Raw genomic sequence first — 18982 nt, 5'->3', positions numbered from 1 at the left:
GCGGGACCCGCCTCGGCCCCTGCCCTCCGCCGGCCTCCCCCGCGCCCCCTCCATGCCGGGCAGCCCCCTGCCCTCCCCGCTACCTGCGCGGCCCGGGGAGGAGCCGCCTGCTCCTGCGCGGCGCACGTTTCCTCCTAGGCTGCGAAAAGTACCGGCGCCTTCTCCCTCCCTGCATAACTGCCACCTCCCTCCCTCGTGGCCCCACCATCTCGGAAAAAGACGAGGCAGAGCCACCCTGCCCCTTTTTCCAGCCTAGAGGCTTTGGCATCCGTATTTCCCCTGTTCAGGGGATGCTACACATTTACCTACGCGCCGCAGAGCAGGGAGGAGGTGGAGTAGTCTATTCCCTGTGGAAGAGTTTTCTGAGGAAATCGACCCCTGCACATCCTTACTCCTTTCTAACTGAAAGCCTTCTCGCATACTGTGGCAGCCCTTTCCCCCCCTGCAAGGAGTCTGCCCCTTTCATCCAACTCGTTGCTGCCTGTGCGCGCTGCACTGCGAACCCAGGAGCTGAGCATTTCTGGGAAGCGATCCCCGTTAGAGTGATCCAGATTCATCACCTTTCTGCATCTCATCACTGAACCATCAGGGAGTTCAGTGATGGATGACATGGGACGAGGGAATGACATGCAGTGCTCCTTGAGAGCGTTACTGAGGAAGCCGCTGCTTAGGATCTGTCTCCCCAGGCAAACCTCTTATTTACTGCGGTTACASACTTGGGAGCCAGAACAAACAAAACAAAGATGAAGTTTTGCATAATTTTCTTGAACAGCCCCCACTATCCTGACTGGGACTGGAAAGCCTAAGTGACAAGCTGTGACGAGTGCGCTCRCAGCGAGCCTGAACACTCCTCCCGACTTCATGCACAGCCCAGCAGAGACAACTATAAGGTTTCCCCTTCCATTAATTCTTGGGGGGGCAGCTGCAATTTACATGCATTTTTTTTTTCCAATCTCTCTTTTTAAACAGTGCTAGGCGGGCAGCCCTCTTGGAGGACAGCGATGGAGCTGTGTATCACAACGGCGTGCTCTCCAGTGTTGCTCTGTCCATTGACTATTACATTGTGCATTAACAGTGCCAGGCTGCTATAACCATATATCCTTTAAACATAYGAAACAGGGCACAAGGACACCGCACTCTGGTAACACTTACATGTGGCAGCATCTGCACGTACAGGAAGTGAAGCTCCGTTTTAAGCTTGTTTCAGAAGACAGCCTTTACTCCAGGAGGCAAAGCCAGATACCGCAGTCACCTTGCACCCAGGCTGTGATTTCTGCAAAATAACAGAACGCGGTTACTTGGGCCACCTTTAAAAGCAAATTAACAATGCAGTATTTTCTGTGTTTTCTCCTGCTCCACTTCCCTCAGGTGGTTCCTATAGCAGCCAGATGACAAGACCTGTCTCAGCAGGGAGATGCTGCTCTGGAAATCACCATCCTTGGACTGGATGCAATTGAGAGCCCAATTCAAAAGACAGCAAAGAACTGGCTCCAAGGCCACCATGTCCCTGTCTGTGTGAGGATTCAGCTTGGCCTCAGCCTACTCTGCTGCTCACTAGAAGGAATTTTAGGTGCAACATTTGCACCTAAAGGTGCAGCATTTGCCATTTAAGTGTTCTGCACTCCCCCAGGCATATAAATAGCACTGTATGTATGGTTATCCTTGTATAGCTGCTTTATYCCAGCATTTGTGTGGCTATACCTAAACTTTGATATGACAGTCAAAATGGGCAAGTGATAGAAGATGCTGAATAAAGATAGCTGGGCTATTTTAGTATCTGCGAGATATTTGTACTAAGCACCTGGACTGCATAAGCCCCATTGAGAGCTGGTACAACAATCACTACAGAAATCTCCTTGCAGCAAGAGACAGGTGAGGTGAAACAGTCCTGCACTGCAGGCTTACGTGGCTGCTTATGCCTCACACTACGGTAACCATCACCGAGGGCTTCACTTCAGTTTCCCAAGTGGGTTTGTTTATATTCGTTTTGTACGATTTCTCTGCAATGCTCCCTCACCTCTGTTGTGGGAGGGCTGATCTTTTCAGCCCCTTTAAGAAGTCCTATATCTGCAACTGATAGACGATATTAAAGCACTGTTGAGGTACATTTTGCTATCAGTTACATTGGGAACTCTTGGGAGCAAACATTAATACCTTCAGACTGGATCCGAGTTGAGGCTACGAAGATTTGCAAGCCTTGCAGAGGGTCACACAAGAGGCCTTGACAGAAGCAGGGACAGAGCTAGAGGAAGAGTATGGTCATTGCACCTTCAGTACTGGGGGAGGTTTTCAAAGCACAATCCAAAGGATTGCTGCATCAGTGCTGGAAAACCAGGCTGAGCGAGAAGCTAAGCGTCTTGCGTGCGGCAATTTAGGCCAACGTATATTTTCAAAACAATGCCACTTCACAGAGTCAGTTTTACTGTCAGGTATCAGCCGGCATGATTTTCCCGTCAAATCAGAATAGAGAGCTGAGTGCATTAAGTAGTCAGGATTACAGCAGGCAGTAGCGTATTTCAATTGATAGGTTGTGAATGGCACATCTCAACCTCACTTCTTCAGACGTGCCAGAACTTGCATTGCAGTGATATACATGCCTCATAACGTTGTGACAATCAATCACGTTACGAACAAACAGCATTTATCCTGCTGGATTCTCTCAGATACCAACACTTAAAAAAAGTACACATTTGGCTCATGCTGGAAGCTAGAATTTCAAAGGATGAGGAGTGAGTTTTCATGCCTGTTTCTGAGTTCCTTCTAAATTGAGAAGGGACTGGTCTGGGAATATGGGGTTTGTTCTCCTCTAATTAGACGTGCTGGTAGGATTATCTTCATTCTGGGATGCCAATTAATTTTCACGGAATGAAAATCCTGCAGCCCATTTCATGAACAAACTCATCTCTTTCTTTCAGAAGGTGCTAAGGGGATAGATCTGGAGAAAAATACCAGTCAAATCTGAAAAGCCAGCACCTCAAGGGAGAGCCTCTATTCAGCTTCATTAACGGCAGTGAAAGTCTTTCAGCGATCTATGCATATTGAATGCCTGTTGCAACGTAACAGATCATGGGGTTGTACAGATACTTTGGCTTTGCTGTTGTGAGACAGCAGTGTACATATGTGCGTGTATATTATCAAGCAGGATCTGGTGCCTAGCTCGGCTCCCCATTCGTACGGCAACAGAGCAGTGACTTCAGAGGAGATAAAAATTCACTGGCTGCACCCACTGGAGAGAGACCAGGCTGGTGCTCAGTTGAGCTTGTCTGTGCCGTGTCCAGAGAGGGGCCCCGACCTGGCAGAACCACTCTCCAAGGGTGCACATATGCTCTGGGAGTCTTTGCCCACCTCCAGCCAAAGTCTCCATGTGATTTCCTTAGTGTGGGCAACAGTTTTGCCCTCTGTATTTTAACAGCACCTTACACGAGGGGATCTGGTTCACGCTAAGTGCTCTTAGGCAGTACCGAAACAACTGCTAAAAACCACCTAGTAGTCTCTAGTCTCAAAGCTTTTTTTTTTTTTYCCCCAAAGAAAATGTAAAAAAATCCTATGAAATACTTCTTCAGAACCAAGAGAGCCTGAAAATTTCAAGTTGATTCTCTTCTGAATTATCTTTCACCTTCTTTTTTCACAAAAGAGGATTTTGTCCACTTGTAAACCTCTTCTCTCTCATTACTCCAGCTCTTCTGTGCTGTATCTATACCACAGAAACAGCCAAGTTTTATATGGCTAAACTGAAAAGAGGTTTAAAACGTGCCTCTAAGACATGTCGTAGATCTTAAGGAATATTAAAATATATTCCAGAAGACCAAAGCAGCGTCTGTTTCTAAGCCTTTTGTCAGCTGATAGAATTCCTCAGGGCCTGCAGATRCACTCACAGCCCACAAAAGCTGCAAAGGTATCACCAGAAAAATAATTAAAAAAAATAACCCCCACTTGCAAAACACAGGTAAACGAAGGAGGAAGCAGACCAAGCCTTTGGTGTCTACAGACCTGAAGACACTTTTTCCATATTGCATTCTCAGCATATTCAACGCTAAAAAACGCTGACACTTCTTATGCCCTTCCCTAACAGCAACTTRGCCAGGCTCACTTGCTTCGGGCACTAAATGCAGCTCATCTCTTGCAGTTACGCTGGTTCGACATTCATGGGGAAGATGACCATGGCCCAAAACAAAACGCACGTTTCCTGCCCTCCTGCAAGACTCGGTCCTAGTTTGTGTAATACCACTGCAGAGCAGAGCGTTCTTCATCACAAGTCTCTTACCTGTGCTGTCGCTTCTCTCCTGAGCATAAATTTTTGATTTGTGTCAGAAAACGGTGTACCGGACCCGCAGTTAAAACGTGCCGCTCCASACTGACCGACCATCAAGCTAAAACACAGCTTTGAACCCACTGAGGCTCAAAAAACCCTTGGATGTTTACTTGCAGCTTTATGAATTTGACTATGACTAAAGCCTCCCCCAGCAGCGGCCGTCACGAAGGCGCCTGGCTGACACAAGAGCAACCTCCTCCCCCGCCTCGGGGTGGGGGGGATTTATCAGCACCCCAGCACCCTCCCGCCTGAGCCAGGCCCCGGACGACGAGCAGCGGCACCCACCRAACGCCGCGTGTCCGCAGGGGGGCTTGGGGCGCTCCGCGCGGTGCCAGGAGCGCGTGGGGCCCCTCGGCCTGGTCGGGGCCCGCGGGCACTGCGCACCCGGACACAGACCGCCGGCGGGTGACGGCTGYGGGGAACCGCGCTTTTCCCTTTGGGAAAGCGGCTGGGGCTCAAGCAGCAAGAAAAGCCTGCAAACAGGATGGAAATCGCTTTCTGCGACCCAAACGCTGACTTAAGCCCTCTTATTCCGAGTGTTACTTATCATTAAAGAAAAACAACTTTTACAGCTGCCTTTGCGCTGCGAATAATTTCATTTGGGCAATGAAATTCCTGCCTGCATTTTGTCAACTGCTGTATGTTCCAGTTCATGTTTACGACTGGGGTGCCAGGCTGGCTTGCTTAGTAATTTATTGCTTAAAGTATTTATAGCATTTCAACTCCCAGCAAGGGTTCTGTTTGGTAAGAATAATATTGTTCTAGGGTTGATAGTGCTATGGAAATTTCAGAGGCAAATTTCAATTTTGTAAGATAAAAATATATAGCTTTTTGCAACATACTGTAATGATTTTAAAGGAAACTTTTTATTGCTGACTATGTCTGCACAGAAAAAAATACTCACTACGCACTTGCACCCGATTTCAGGTGTGAAGCACAGTGCTGAGGTCTATTTTGYGACACCAATAGTCACATACTTCAGCAATGGGAACTGCTAAATACATTTTCAATTGCCTTTTACAYTGGCACTAAAAGCAGAAACCCAGCTGCAAAAAGACCCTGTGAAAAAGGAGAGAGCAAAGCCCCCAGATGCAAGAGGAGGCTTTGCCAAGATCCCTTCCTGCTAGAAAATCCCTTTTTTGCACACCACGATTTTAAGTCTTTTAGGCTCTGTGTGAAATGCTGCATGCTTATGAAAAAGGCTTAAGAGGCTTAGGTTTAAAGGCAGCCTTGGGAACTGCAGATACCTAGCAGATACTGCATCAGTGTGAGTTTGTCTAGTTCCACTGACTTTAGAGACTGCCTTCAAATGATACCAGCTGAGGGCCAGGGCCAGAGAGCACATCCCCGGCCTGTCGTTTTAGGCTTTGCCATAAATGCGTGAGTTTTCAGGAATTCCCTCACGAGTTAGAAGATAACTACCTATATTTGAGATGAAGGGACAGTTTCCCCGGAGGCAAACGACGGTTACGATTCCTCTGCAAAACCCCACGCTAGCAACGCAGGACTCGTAGGAGACGCTGCTTTTGTCACGCAGCGCTCCCCGCTCCCGGGGCACCACCGCTCTTCTGCTCGYGGGGATTTTCCCAGTCTCACCTTCACCCGTTACAGCTCCGGGGGTCTCAGGTAACCCAGGCCGATGGCAAGGCAGAGGAACCGCGTCGCAACGCCGAGCCCGCGTCTCGCCAACACGCCTCCCGGCCACTGCAGCACCCCACACCGGAGGGCGATTCCCCCAAAAAGCAGCCCTCGCGTTTCGCAAAGGCACCAGGAACGAGCAGCCGGAAGGGCGAAGAAGCCAAGCGGGCAGCAGCTCTGCCCACGGCGCGCGTCGGCCTCCGCGGCTTTCCCGGGCRAAGCCTGCCTTCCTCCTCGCGGCAGGCTTGGCGCCGCTGAGAGCGCGCCGCCCCGAGCACGAGCACCAGCGCGGCCAGGAAGGGGCCCAGGTGCCCTTCCAGGCCCCGTGCTCTGCGTCCCGCCTGCCTCCAGGTGCCATCCTCACGGATCACGTTACCCGCCCCGAGGCCGACTGACGCTCCCCCGTTACGAGAACCTGCTTTCCAGTGCTAATACAGCTTGGCTGACTCAGGCCCGGGCGAGATTTTCCCTGCCAGATGTTCTTTCATTACCAGACTTTCCTCCTTAATTCCCAGAGCCTGCAAGTGAACAGGCAACGGCAAAGGCAATTTAAATAAARGTTTGACCTTTCAGCCGTGAGTTTTCTGGCTTTGGTTAGCCCCAGCTACTGTCTTAATCACATCTCATTATCTCACGTTCTGTTACGCACCAGTTCTTACTTTTAGGCAGAGATGCTGGCATATGTTGTTGATTATTAAAAACATGGGAAAAAATAGTCATTAGGGAAAGCCTACAGAGCAGGGTATTTTTAAAATGAACTTTTATGTTGTGGGAAAACACGTGCCCCCCTCAAATCTCCTACGCTCGATAATGAAACATGCATTTATATAGAACATATATTGCCTTTTGCACGCTCATTTTAGAGACCGTATGTCCCAAAATACCTGCGCACAGCAAAAATCCCTGGGGAAAAATCCTCCGCCAGTATAAAGCGCCCTAGCTCCGGTCGCAGGACAGGAGCACTGATGCTAATTGAGGATCTTTCCAACCCCTTTTCGGCTCCCAGATCAGGCCGGCCTCAGGCATGAATCAGCACCTCCCACTAGAAGCTGCGTAGGAGGGAAAATAAAAATTCAGACGGAGTCGGCACCACCGAGGCCATCAATACCGACTGTCCTGGAGGAGCTCCGGGTGGCAGGAAGTGGGCAACAGCTTTAGAGCAGGAGGATTCATCAAGGATGACAGAAAGTTTTGGATCAGACGCTGCTGTAAGGTTCGCCGCAGGAACAGGGAGGTGGGTGCTTGCTGGCTGGCAGCCGCAGCCCTCGGAGGTGCCCGAAGACAAGCCCCCGGACRGCTCTGGAGGTGTTGAGCTTGCTGCAGGCATGAGTCAGCCATCAGCTCATGAGAGAGGATAGGCCAGGCCAGGCGGTAAATGCCCAAACCAAAGCAAACATCTCCAGCGTGAACTCTCCCCTGGGCCCCAAGCATGTTTTGGCTCCAGCCTTGTGGCAGGGAAATCCTTCCTTCCTTCCTCCTTTTGGGAGGAGTGGCTGATACACCAGAGGGCTGCGCTGCCATTCAGGGAGACCTGGACAGGCTGGAGAGCTGAGTGGAGAGGAACCTTAAGAGGTTCAACAAGGGTAAGTGCAGGGTCCTGCACCTRGGGAAGAATAACCCCATGCACCAGTACAGGCTGGGGGCTGACCTGCTGGAGAGCAGCTCTGCAGAGAGGGACCTGGGAGTGCTGGTGGATGACARGTTGACCATGAGCCAGCGATGTGCCCTTGTGGCCAAGAAGGCCAATGGTCTCCTGGGGTGCATTGGGAAGAGTGTTGCCAGCAGGTGGAGGGAGGTGATCCTGCCCCTCTACCCAGCCCTGGGGAGGCCTCATCTCGAGTCCTGTGTCCAGTTSTGGGCTCCTCAGGACAAGAGAGACATGGAGCTACTGGAGAGAGTCCAGTGCAGGGCTACAAAGATGATSAGAGGGCTGGAGCACCTGCCCTATGAGGAACKGCTGCGAGAGCTGGGCCTCTTCAGCCTGGGGAAGAGMAGACTGAGGGGGGATCTGATCARTGTGTACAAGTACCTGAAGGGAGGGTGTYAAGGGGACGGGGACAAACTCTTTTCAGTTGTCCCRTGTGACAGGACAAGAGGCAATGGGCAGAAATTGAAGCACAGGAAGTTCTGCCTGAAGGTGAGGGGGAATTTCTTCCCTGTGAGAGTGACRGAGCMCTGGAMCAGGTTGCCCAGAGAGGTTGTGGAGTCTCCTTCTCTGGAGATCTTCAAGGCCCACCTGGATGCAACCCTGTCTGACATGCTCTAGGTGACCCTGCTGAGCAGGGGAGGTTGGACTAGATGATCTCCAGAGGTCCCTTCCAACCTTACTGATTCTATGATTCCTCRGAAGGAAATGCAGACCGTTTCCTGGGGAAAATGGCCTGGGAGAACTACACAAGACAGGATATTTAGTTGAGGGCCTCATGCAAAATCTAGTAACATCAATGTGTTTGAAGCTGCACTCTCAGCACTTCAACATCCAGGGGAAGGTTTAACCCCCCCCCCAAAACAAAACAAAACAAACAAACAAAAAACCCAAAACCCCACACTTTTGGCCAGATTTCCAGGCTGATAATTCAGTTCTGGAGACAGCTAAGTAGAAGTTAGATCGAAGTTAATGAGCCTGTAACTGTGTTTCTGTGGCCTCTAGCAATCATGGAARGAAAAAAGCCACCCCAAAAGCAACAGGCACCTCTAATTGAAATCCAGGGAACAGCAACATGACAGGAGAGGGCAGATATTGCACATTGTATTAACAGACACCCAGGCAGAGGAAACTCAGCAGYGTATCAGGGCCACAGTGGCACTAAAGCGGGGGGATCAACATCGAGACCAGATACCCTATGGACAGGGACGTTTGCACGGGAGGTCGCATCCCTTCCTATATGTAGGGATAGGGCTGAGGGAGAGTTAGATCACTTCAAAAGCATCGGGCGTTCGGATTAAGAACACGAGTTGATTCATGTCTTCGATTTCAAARGGGGAGAAAAACCCACAGCAAAAGCCTTTCTGTACACGACTCTACTACACCCATCTGAATGCATCACCCTCCTGCATCGCAACCCTGGGAGGGGACTTCAAACTTCATGAACTTTCACAGGCCTTTTCTAAGAAGGGGCCCCAATACCATTTCTAGTTTTATTCGCCAAGGCCACCGTTTTCCCCTCTCTCCTTTGTTTTTCATCCAGGGTGGAGGCTCTGTCTGTGAAGTCAGTGACCCTAGAAGTGCTCTGCAGCTCAAAAGACCCATAAGCAGGCATTTCCAACCATGCAAAAAGACCCAGGTTTGCCAGTTCTTCCAAACCRCATCCCAGATGCTGCATTATCACCCATTGAATCAAGATTAAATATAACCTTTTGCAAGGTGCTGAAAGCCCCATACTCCAGAGGAGAAACCAATTTCAAGCCAGACAGCAAAACAAAATAAACAACCCACCCTTCCCCCTCTAGACAAGACCTGCATCAGAGGTATCACCTGCTCCAGAGAGGTCTCCTYCAAGGGGCTCTGCTTTGGCCTGCCCTTCTGTCTCAGCATGACACACCTATKTTTGGCAGGCTTATTGGCATGAGCTAAGTACCATACCTTGAAGCGAGCAGTGCCCAGAGAACCTGCCGGCGCTCCCGACCATGGGAGGCACGCACTCGTCCAAGCCCGTGCATTGCAGCAGCGCAGAGCTCATCGAGCCCTTTGCCAAATGCCAGCCAAGATTTGTAGCTGTGAGTCATAATCCCAATTTCAGCTGCATCCCGGCTGTTCTGCCTACCTTGCTCTTCAAAACTGAAGTTCCATGCTCTCCCCTGCCAGTATCTATCTTCAGGCTCTCTCATCGTCCGCCTTCTCTCTCTCCTGTCTTTGCATCTCATCTCCTAAAGACTTGAAGRATAATTGGGTCTGTTATTCCTTTTCTTGCTGGGTCAGAAACATCTCATCAGAAAGCTGGGATGTTAAAGGAACAAATGGGTTTATTTTTTTTTCTATTGCTAGCTTAAGTGGAGGCTTTGTCTCCAGCTATCTCAAACATCAGCAAAGTCAGAGGTCCCAGGTGCTCCTCTTTTCTAGCAAGATCTGCGGCTGAGCTTKTTTCCATGCTTAGCAGTTTGCCCAGTGCACGCGATGGAAGAGYTGAGCCTGCAGCCCAGTAAGCTGACACCCAAGAGGTGATGAGGGCCACCTTGCTCCTCCGATGGCTGTCTTCAGCTTCCAGGTGTGTTAAAACCACCACAAAAGTTTACAAAACGATTTGGGCAGCATGTAAGGCTCTGACATCAATACTGGTTAAAAGCTGCACGCAATACCTGATTCATGGTGAACACTTTCCTTCCTGTACCTCCTTGGCAATAGCTYGCTACACCCGTCAGCAGAAGTGCCCTTGTAGCCGTGACGGATCTGTGGTGGTTAAGCACTACAAGTTGGCGGGGAGAGGCTGTTACTTTTACTGCATTTATTGATAGCATGCTCAAAAGCATGTTTGTTTTTTCCAGCTGTATCTCTTGTTGAAGGAGCTAACATTGCTTTTCCTTGTAATCTTTGCCTGCATCATGCAGGCAAAGCAACAGATCAACCAGAACTGCAGAGGAGTCTGATGCATCAGCTTCATGACTACTCAAGGACAGCAGTCTTAACCCAGACAGCCCCAGCATACCCAATAAACCTATAYACAGAGACTGCACCAAGCCCGAACATCTCCGCCATAATTTGCAGCCAGCTGAGCCAGAGGRGCCTCCTCCTGCTCTTGTTAAAGTCAACAGCCGAATTTCTACCGCCTTTGTGAGGAAGCCCTGCAGAGCAGGGCAGATGTGCCAGGCTACCTAGGCAGAWGGCGGAAATAACATCCCCCCAACAAAGCTGCAGCTGGGAACACGATGGGCACAAAGCTCAGGTACCTGTGCTAGGATCCAGCCAGTGCTGAAATGGGACAGATGAGAGGTCACAGCAGCCAGGTTAGCAGAACAACAGCTATCTCCAAACACCACCAACAGTCAGACGCCCAGACTGCAGTGAGCGGCATGGYTGTACTGGAGTTCCTGCAGTAGCAAGGCATTCAGACATCAACCTGTGAGATCTCATCTCTTTCTCTCTCTCTTTGCCCAAATGCTGTCCTTTCCCACACATCACTTCCCTCTTGCTCTCCATGCTTCCTTGACCGTGTCCGCACCAGAGAACGAAGGGCGCAGAGGCCTCCTTGCTTAGCGAGTGGCATCACTACACAAGGCCACCCTTCAGGGAACACCTCAGTGGGTGAGAGCATAGATGAAGACAATCATCTTCTGGCAACAGGAATAAAGCAGCAAGGAGCCACTGAGCTGGTAGGCTCTAAGGGACCTTAAGTGGTTGTGTGTGGGCTTGTGGCTCCTTTGCTTGCTGACATCAAGTTCTCAGGGCTCAAAGAGATGATCTGTTTCAYTCTGAGGCAAAATCTCCTCCAGGGATCTCATTAGCACTATCAGGAAAGGCAGAGAGAGAGAGCAGAGGCTGGCAGAGGAGGGGCACTGGTGGRGCTGCCAGGCAGAGCTTGGCCTCAGCCAGAAGGGGGTCTGTGACAGTGGTGGAAAATGCCTTGGGGCTGTCCTCAGCCATCCAGCTCCATGACAGCAGGGATTGGCACAACCGAGGAGCCCCCATTGGGCGGGCAGCCCTGCACTTTTGAAGCTTATCCCTCCTTAATGGTTGCTTCTGCCTTCCTAAAGGCTCCTCTTCATTTCAAGAGGGGCATGAAGTAGGCTGTGAAAGAATGGATTTCAGGATCCAGAAGACCAGTCTCAACATAACAGTCCTAAAAGATTTCTTTCTATTTAGGCTGTAAAAAATCCAGCTTTGTTCATTCCATTAGTTATAACTGCAAATCAGCTTAAGAAGTTCAAACATAGACATGGTGGACCAGCTGTGCTTTTGCTCAGCAGCAATAATATTCATCATTACAATTTATTCTGAGCAGCACCATAAAATGTCAAATAGCACTGCGCTTCTTTAAAGTGAAATGTGTTCAAAACAATTGGGGGTTTTAGCCTGGAACATCTGACAGAGGGGAGTGATGCATTCATTTCCCCCAGTCTTGAATAAACTAAGGAGACATTTATCAGGAAATGAGTAATGCGTATCATTTGGCTTTCAGCAGACTTGGAAACACATACAGCAGGTTCCAGCACAGGTTCGTAAAAAATTAATTAGCAGCAAGTGTGAAAAGGAGTGATGGGTGTTTATTCTCCATGCAGCAGTCTTGTTTAACTTAATAGAAGCAATTGAGCTATAAAATCCCAACGAAACACCTCCTAAAATTAAGAGGTTTCTCCAGACATGGAGCAGTTCATTTTATGGTAGGAATGATTAGGTATTTTAAACTCAAAGATACTTAGACTCCTAACACCAGTTAGGTGTCTGGCAAGTTTGTCAGACTCCCCTAAATAGCTAACTTGTTTTGTTAACATTAAAGTCAATGTGATTTTTGGAGCCTAATACATCCAGCTGAGCTCTATTCTGCTTCGTTAAGCATCTACATTATGAAAACAAATCATAAAACAATTAGGTTTGTTCTAAATTTTTATGAAAACCAACAGTAAAGTTTGGAGAAGACAAACTCAGTTTTTCCCAGCAGGTCTCTCTGACTTGCAAGCCTTCCAGAAGAAGTGTTCAATCCTCAGCATTTTGTAAAGCAAAGCAAAAACTGCATCAAAGCAATGGGCCTGGCAAGCTGAGTGATGACTATTATGCAACTATCCTTTCCCACCCAAGTGTCTCTGCAAGAGTTTGAGACATCATTCAAAAACAGAAATGTTATAATCTTAATTTCAAATTAGTTAACAGAAGCTCTAATGGTTGATTACAGTGCTCTGGGTCTCCTGAGCAGTTAAGTCCACACACATGGCAACGACCATAGCCAGCAGCTGGGAGCTGGTGACTCAGGTCACCACAAGCCAAGCTTGGAAACCCATGTGTTGGGCTCATCAACACCAGTAGTGATCTTGCCAATTAAAACCAGGGCAAGTTCTGGGCATCTGCAGCAGCAGAGTGTTGGATATACTGGCATTTGCTTAGCAGGGAGAGAGATGGAGAAATCAGCACTGAAGCAACCAACCAAACCACCAGCTTGGACTTGCTCAGAGTTTAGTTCTACTTTTCCCTGGTGCTCTGTATTTCCCAGTAGTTGGATAAGAGGGCAGCAGGCTCCAGTGCCACAGCTTCCCTGCAAACACTGTGGCAGAACACCCCAGGAAGCTATTTTAGTTTGCTCTTTTGCCAGCTCATGTAGACAGGGAAAAAAAAAAGTCACAACTCTACTCAGCTGGCGCATTTGAAGTGTTAGAAACATCACTAAGGCGACAAAGCTTTTCTTTCTTTTTCCTCTGCTAAAAAAAGAAAATCTACTCAGAAGCTGTATTCCTCTCTCATACATGCCCACATACACTTTTTTGTGCCCCAGAAACTCACCCAGATCAAAATCACTATGACCTCTTGTTTTGGTTGACACATTTGCACAGACACCTTTAAACAAACTTTGTTGGAAAGCATCACGGCAGCCACCTCCCCACTGGCACCCCGACCACACAGATCCCATTTTGCTCTCGGGTGCGAGCCAGAAATAAGCGCAGCCAGGCCAGCAGCATTACACACTGCAGAATCCTATGTTCATGGGCAAACACTCGCAGCTATCGGCCATCCATGCGGAGACAAATCCTTTACAGCTCTGATGGCAGAAGCAAACCAGCACTTTGCTCCTGTCTCATGCAACACGTCAGGGGCTGTGYGCTGTCCGTGTTTGCTTCAAGAGGAGCTGCAGGACATCATCCGACAGTCCAGGTGTTCTCGTTCTCTCTTCCAGCACAACTTCTCCCTCAGCTGGCTTTGTGAAACAAGCAGTGGTGGGGTGATTTGGGAAGATTTTGCATCCATCTCTGTTCAATACCACCTGGGCCATCTGCAGGCAACGCAAAGCGTATTTCATTCCCTCCCGGTTTGCTAACTCCGAGATCTTCTGCGACAGACAGCGTGACCCAGCCTCACAGGTGGGATCCCTTCTGCCCGGCTGTGTTTCACAATACTTTTCGTAGAAGCTGTCAAGAGATTTCCCAACACTAGTATCTTCGGCACTGTCATGTTTGTACACCCATGATAGTGCAGCAGCACTAGGCTCAGTGGGCTCATGCAGCCCAGCTTTTGGGGCACAGATCGTGTTTGCTTTCTCAGCGCCTGTAGTGGAACAGCCTCCAGGAACTGCAGAGGRTAGCCCGCTTTCTCCTGCAAACACATCAGTGAAACTCATTAGTCACCAGGTCATACCTGTGTCCGTTCCCCCCCCCTTCCTCCTCCCCCATCCCTTTGCTGCAGTCTAGCTGACAAACTCTGCGCAGGAGCGAGCTGAAGTGCTGCTTCAAACTCTGGCCAGACTGCCAGAGAGCCTTTCTGCAGAGACTCATTAAGAGATGGGAAGTGTTTGTGGATCTCACTGGTGCCCTAGCCTCATCCTCTGCTACAACTTGAGCTACTTGGTTGCATGCACCTCCTGGTTGCTGTCACCCACGCTTCCAAAGAGGGGGCAAATGGGATTTGCTACTGCAGGAAGCAATACTGAGCCATGGACAAATTCGGTTTGCAGCTCGAGCAGCCTGGCCTCTGCTTGTTCTCTCTTCACCCCTCAGTCTAAYCTTTTCCCTTCCACATTGCCTAGTTTTACCCCTGCAGGATGATGTGTGCAGTCTCGTTCTGCAACCTTCAACCAGATCTAGAGCCATCAAACCTAGCACATAGCTTCCACACACAGTCCTGTTTCCACCATGCAGCTGCACTAAATATTCTCCCCAGCTTGCAGGAATTTGTATAACATTTATAGAAAAGCTGAATGCTCACTCTGTGCTAGTTCTTGCCTTCCTTCCTTGCTGACCCATGTCTGAGTGACAGTCGGGGCTGTGGCTCACTTCCACTCCAGTGCAATCAGTGGGGTACTCTGCAGCCAGGTGCCTACCTAATATGCCAGCAGCACCAAGATACTTGGCAACAGTGTGACAGAGAAGCTCAACAAGCCAAATACAGCTCCCAGGACAAAAAGCCTCCACAAACACCTGACACCAAACACTTGGCTCTGGAGCCCTTGAAGTCCCTCTAACTGCGATCCCCCCGGCGAGCCTTCCTTGCCAGCCTCTCTGCCAAGCACCTGAGTCACCGAGAGACTTTTGCAGGGCTCAGGCAGAGGCTGCAGAGCCGTCCTCCACGAGTTACATAAGCAGGACACAGGGAGTCAGAAAATAGCTTAGTCTTTTATAATGCTTTGGAATATGAAGCAGAGTGTGGTCCTCTCTGGTAAGAGATTGCTTTCAAAGGACATCTCAGTGCAGTGACAGAGCAGTGCTGCTTCCCTCAGTGTGCAGGAAGGGCTTCCCTCCCTTTCCTGAGGGCTCAAGGACTCATTAAAATGAGATTAAAGTATCTGCGCATCCATACTGCTTATTGTCTTTTTCTCCTTCCCTCTAACTTTTTGACCTTTATTTTCAGTTTCACTTCATCTCCGATTCTGCAGTTTTAGGAAGAATTTCCCTTCTGCCTGCAATACATCATTTCCAATGCAGTACAAAAAGCTTAGTGGCCTCCTTTTAACATCAGCGTATGCCACAAGGTAGCAAACCAGAGCCAGCCCAAGAGAACAGGCCCACTCCGCCCAGTCTCTCCGCCTGGGTGCCTCGGTTAGGCTGGAACCGGAGCACCATGCGTCTCTGACGATTCAGTCCGGTGTCACTTGCACTCGACTCCTGCAGCGATCGCAAACCTCTGTGCCATGTTATGCTTTTTCTACTTACGTGCAGGTCACTGTTGTATTTTGTAAAAAAGCAGTAGCTGCCTCCAGCTATACATCTCAACCCTGTATGATCCAGGGAAGGCAAAGTCCTKTTGGTTTCACAGTATCAGGAGCGGCCTTTGCAGTGCTGTTACACCCTTCTCCTGCAATTACAAGCCAGCACGAACTATAGAGCTGTCATGCTGTGTTGAAGCACAATCCAAAGAAATGACCAGTATGTAATTCATGGGTGTATCTGGGGGCTTGATTAGTCAGAAAGTACTCAACTATATTATAGCAGCACAATCTTTTTTCATTTGCAGATTTAAATTTATATACTTCTTATTCAGCACTAGGCCTTATCCTTATAGCAGATTATCTTTCCAGTAAAGCTTTCTTAAGGCAAGGCACAAAAAGTTGGATGCAGAATTCCCAGAACCAATCTAAATCTTGTGAAGACGCATCTTTTGTGATCTTTTGTGGCATTTCCCAGTACATCCTCAGACTGTACCTACAGAAGTCTGAGCAGAGATAAGCAGGGCCAAAAACTCACTTCATTCACCTGGAATAGAGTTTAATCAACAGGGAATTTGACCCAAATTATTTTTAGCAATTTTTACTCACTTATACTACAAAGCAGGTGTTAAAGAAAAAAAAAAGAGAGGAAAAAAAACAACAATCAAACAGGCCATTACTCATGTCTTGATTTCATTCTCACATGATGGATAATCATCGGTAAGGAGGTATATTATTGCATCTGCRCCCCCACTCCATGCTAATTGAAGATCAGCATTTGCAGCTTATGAGTACAAAACCCAGAGGCTGGTAAAAGGTTATTTTCTTTGTGTTTATAACCCTGCTGATGAAAATTTAAAGTCTCCATCTGCTGCAACCAATTCTCAGCATATAACCCTACCCCCAAGCACACAATGAAATCTCCTGCTTTGAGCTTTCAGTGATGCAACAGGTCTGCAATATCATAATTTGCACTTTTGCTAAAGCAGCTCATGCAGCTGTTTGAGGCTCCCTATAACTGCGCTAAAGCAGATAGAGGCAGAGTGTAAAGTCAGCTGTCCCTGTTAGGCCTGTTTTGGCTTGTGCTGTTTGCTGCTTCCTTGGCTATTAACTGCTTTATGCTCAATTCAAGCAYAGTGTCTCAGGACTGGGGAGATTTCCTTCTTAAACATGTAAGAATAGAGTGGAGGAAACCTATGACTAACTCACCTCATCACCCATGCTAACCTCCTGCGCTGCTCCTCTGCTCACCTCGTGTTGGCGAGGGACTGCTCAGCAGCAGCGGGGGAGGCAGCCAGCACAGCATCACGTGTTTGAACCTGACACTGGACTTGACTCCCTGCTTCCAAGCCCATGATTATCAAGGTATGGCAAGTTGCTCACAAAGGTACAAAAAATGGATGGGTGGGGAGGATGTCCCTCCCGGTCCAGTGCTTGGAGCCTGCGTAGGTAATGCAGGCCAATGACTTTTCCACTGGAACCTGGCAACTTTGTTCACAAGCACAGGGATGGGGGAAGCCAACCTCAACTCTTAATTTACATTAAATTCTAACGATTTCAGGGTAATTAGTCCTCCTCTCAGGCTTTCTAAAGACAGACATTAACTTCCACAGCAAAAGGGGAAACAGTCTTCAAGGGGTGTAGAAAGTCTTTAATCCTTGTTTCATTCTGTTTTTAAACCCTTCCTGTTTTTGTTGCCACTTTATACTTTCATTTTCAGTGACAGAACTCCAGAAAACTTCAAACATTCAATCTTAATGCATGTAAATTCAAAGGCTCCCAGCCACTGACCATTGACATGAGCAGCATAACATCTCATATGTCAGAAACCTTCAAACAAGCATGCAACACTGAAAAATTTTCCCCCTACCCTAGTGATAAGACATCAGCTAATGTGCTTGATGCACTGCTGGTTGTGTGCAAGAAGTCAGCATACAGCACCAGAACTGCAGCTACCTTGGCCTATGTCAGAGAACACAGAAACTCTTAAGTGCAGAGCTCTGCTGTGAATCTTGCAGCTTTTTTCAAATATTCAAGCCTTTGACCCTTTCAATTTGACTGACTCCATACTGTGGACTTCTCTTGATAAGGACCGAATTTCTCTTGGTGCCTCTGTTGTGCCACCCTCGATGACCAAAACTAGGTGAATGGGAAAATCATTTGTTTCCACAGAAGTAAATTAATCTGGAGACATGCAAATTGCGCTTATGCTTATGGTGGTAACTGAAGTTCAACCAGATGTTGGTTAGGAACACACTCTATCATCAACTAAGTCAATGATTGACTGGAAACTAGAGTATCCCAGAGTGACAGAGGTTATATAGGTACATGAGCTATATGAGCTCTAAGGTGATGTTCTGACAAAACACTTCTGTTTCCTACTGCAGCCATCCTGCCTGCTCGGAAGGCCAGACGACACCATAAGGATCAGCTCGTCTGAGCAAACGACTCCAAACAAAGGTTCCCATAGAACTGAGCAACAAAACAGTTGAAAGGAGAAAGAAAAAAAAGGGGGAGGGGAAACAAAAACAGAAGAGAGTACTAGAAGAAAGAAACTTTCCTTAGGTGACACTATCCCAAAAGTCATCARTATTTTGCCCTAGATTTCACTGGGAGTAGATGGGGCTGAGCAGAACTTAGATCCAGAGTGGCTGGAGAAAAGCAGAAGCAGGAGACCCTATTCTATAGCTGGGGGAGATGGACTCCAGTTGCAGACACCTATGTCAATGCTCAAAACACTGCCTCACCTGAGGCACCATCATGGCTTTGTGCCCAGTTCAAGATCTCCAAGAGACTACAAACCAAACCTGCCTCTTGACACATTGCAGCTCCTTGGTGCTCCCAAACCCTTCCTCAGAGGAAGAGGAGGAAGGCTCCTCAGCCCTCCCGCCGTGGTCACCAGATCAGCCAGTTCTGCTCGACATCCCTGCCTGCCCACCTTGGCATGTTCCTCCTACCCACACACTTCTCCCCTCTGAATTGTCCCTGCTAGCACCAACACATTTGCTGCCTCTGTGGGCASTCACGCAGGAAGATGAGACCACAAGCTACCAGGCAGGTTTGTGGATAGTGACCATTAAGGGGCCATTCAGGTGTTCCCATAAATTTTRCTATTTCTCTTTCCTGCCAACCTGCTATGACATACCTGACCAGAGACAGAAGCAATCAGCTCACCTATAGGAAAGGGTCTCCTACCTTTGTGGTCACTACTAAGTGATACAAGAGCACACAGACATTATCACAGACACTTGCT

The 18982-nt window shown here is 48.5% G+C and overlaps 2 protein-coding genes across 2 annotated transcripts in view; both read right to left on the bottom strand.

Moving 5' to 3' along the window:
- CHGB (chromogranin B) overlaps positions 1–9778 on the bottom strand; it is a 21273-nt gene extending 11495 nt beyond the window's left edge. Inside the window, exons 1-2 of the mRNA XM_085308963.1 lie at positions 9534–9778; positions 84–208 (exon numbers count right to left, since the gene is read on the bottom strand). Coding sequence (XP_085165089.1) covers positions 84–208; positions 9534–9778 — 370 coding nt within the window. The remainder of the gene's footprint in view (positions 1–83; positions 209–9533) is intronic.
- A 3818-nt stretch (positions 9779–13596) lies between these two features.
- The window catches only part of SHLD1 (shieldin complex subunit 1), a 54846-nt gene continuing 49460 nt past the window's right edge, over positions 13597–18982 (bottom strand). The window contains exon 6 of the mRNA XM_085308976.1: positions 13597–14183. Within this exon, the coding sequence (XP_085165102.1) occupies positions 13681–14183 (503 nt within the window). The 3' untranslated portion in view covers positions 13597–13680. The remainder of the gene's footprint in view (positions 14184–18982) is intronic.

The sequence above is a fragment of the Rhea americana genome, unplaced genomic scaffold (assembly GCF_003343005.1).
Source record: "Rhea americana isolate MKP2758 unplaced genomic scaffold, rheAme1 scaffold_289, whole genome shotgun sequence".
Classification (NCBI taxonomy): Eukaryota; Metazoa; Chordata; class Aves; order Rheiformes; family Rheidae; genus Rhea; species Rhea americana.
Note: the sequence above shows the minus strand (reverse complement) of the source record. Positions and strands in the feature narration are given on the sequence as shown.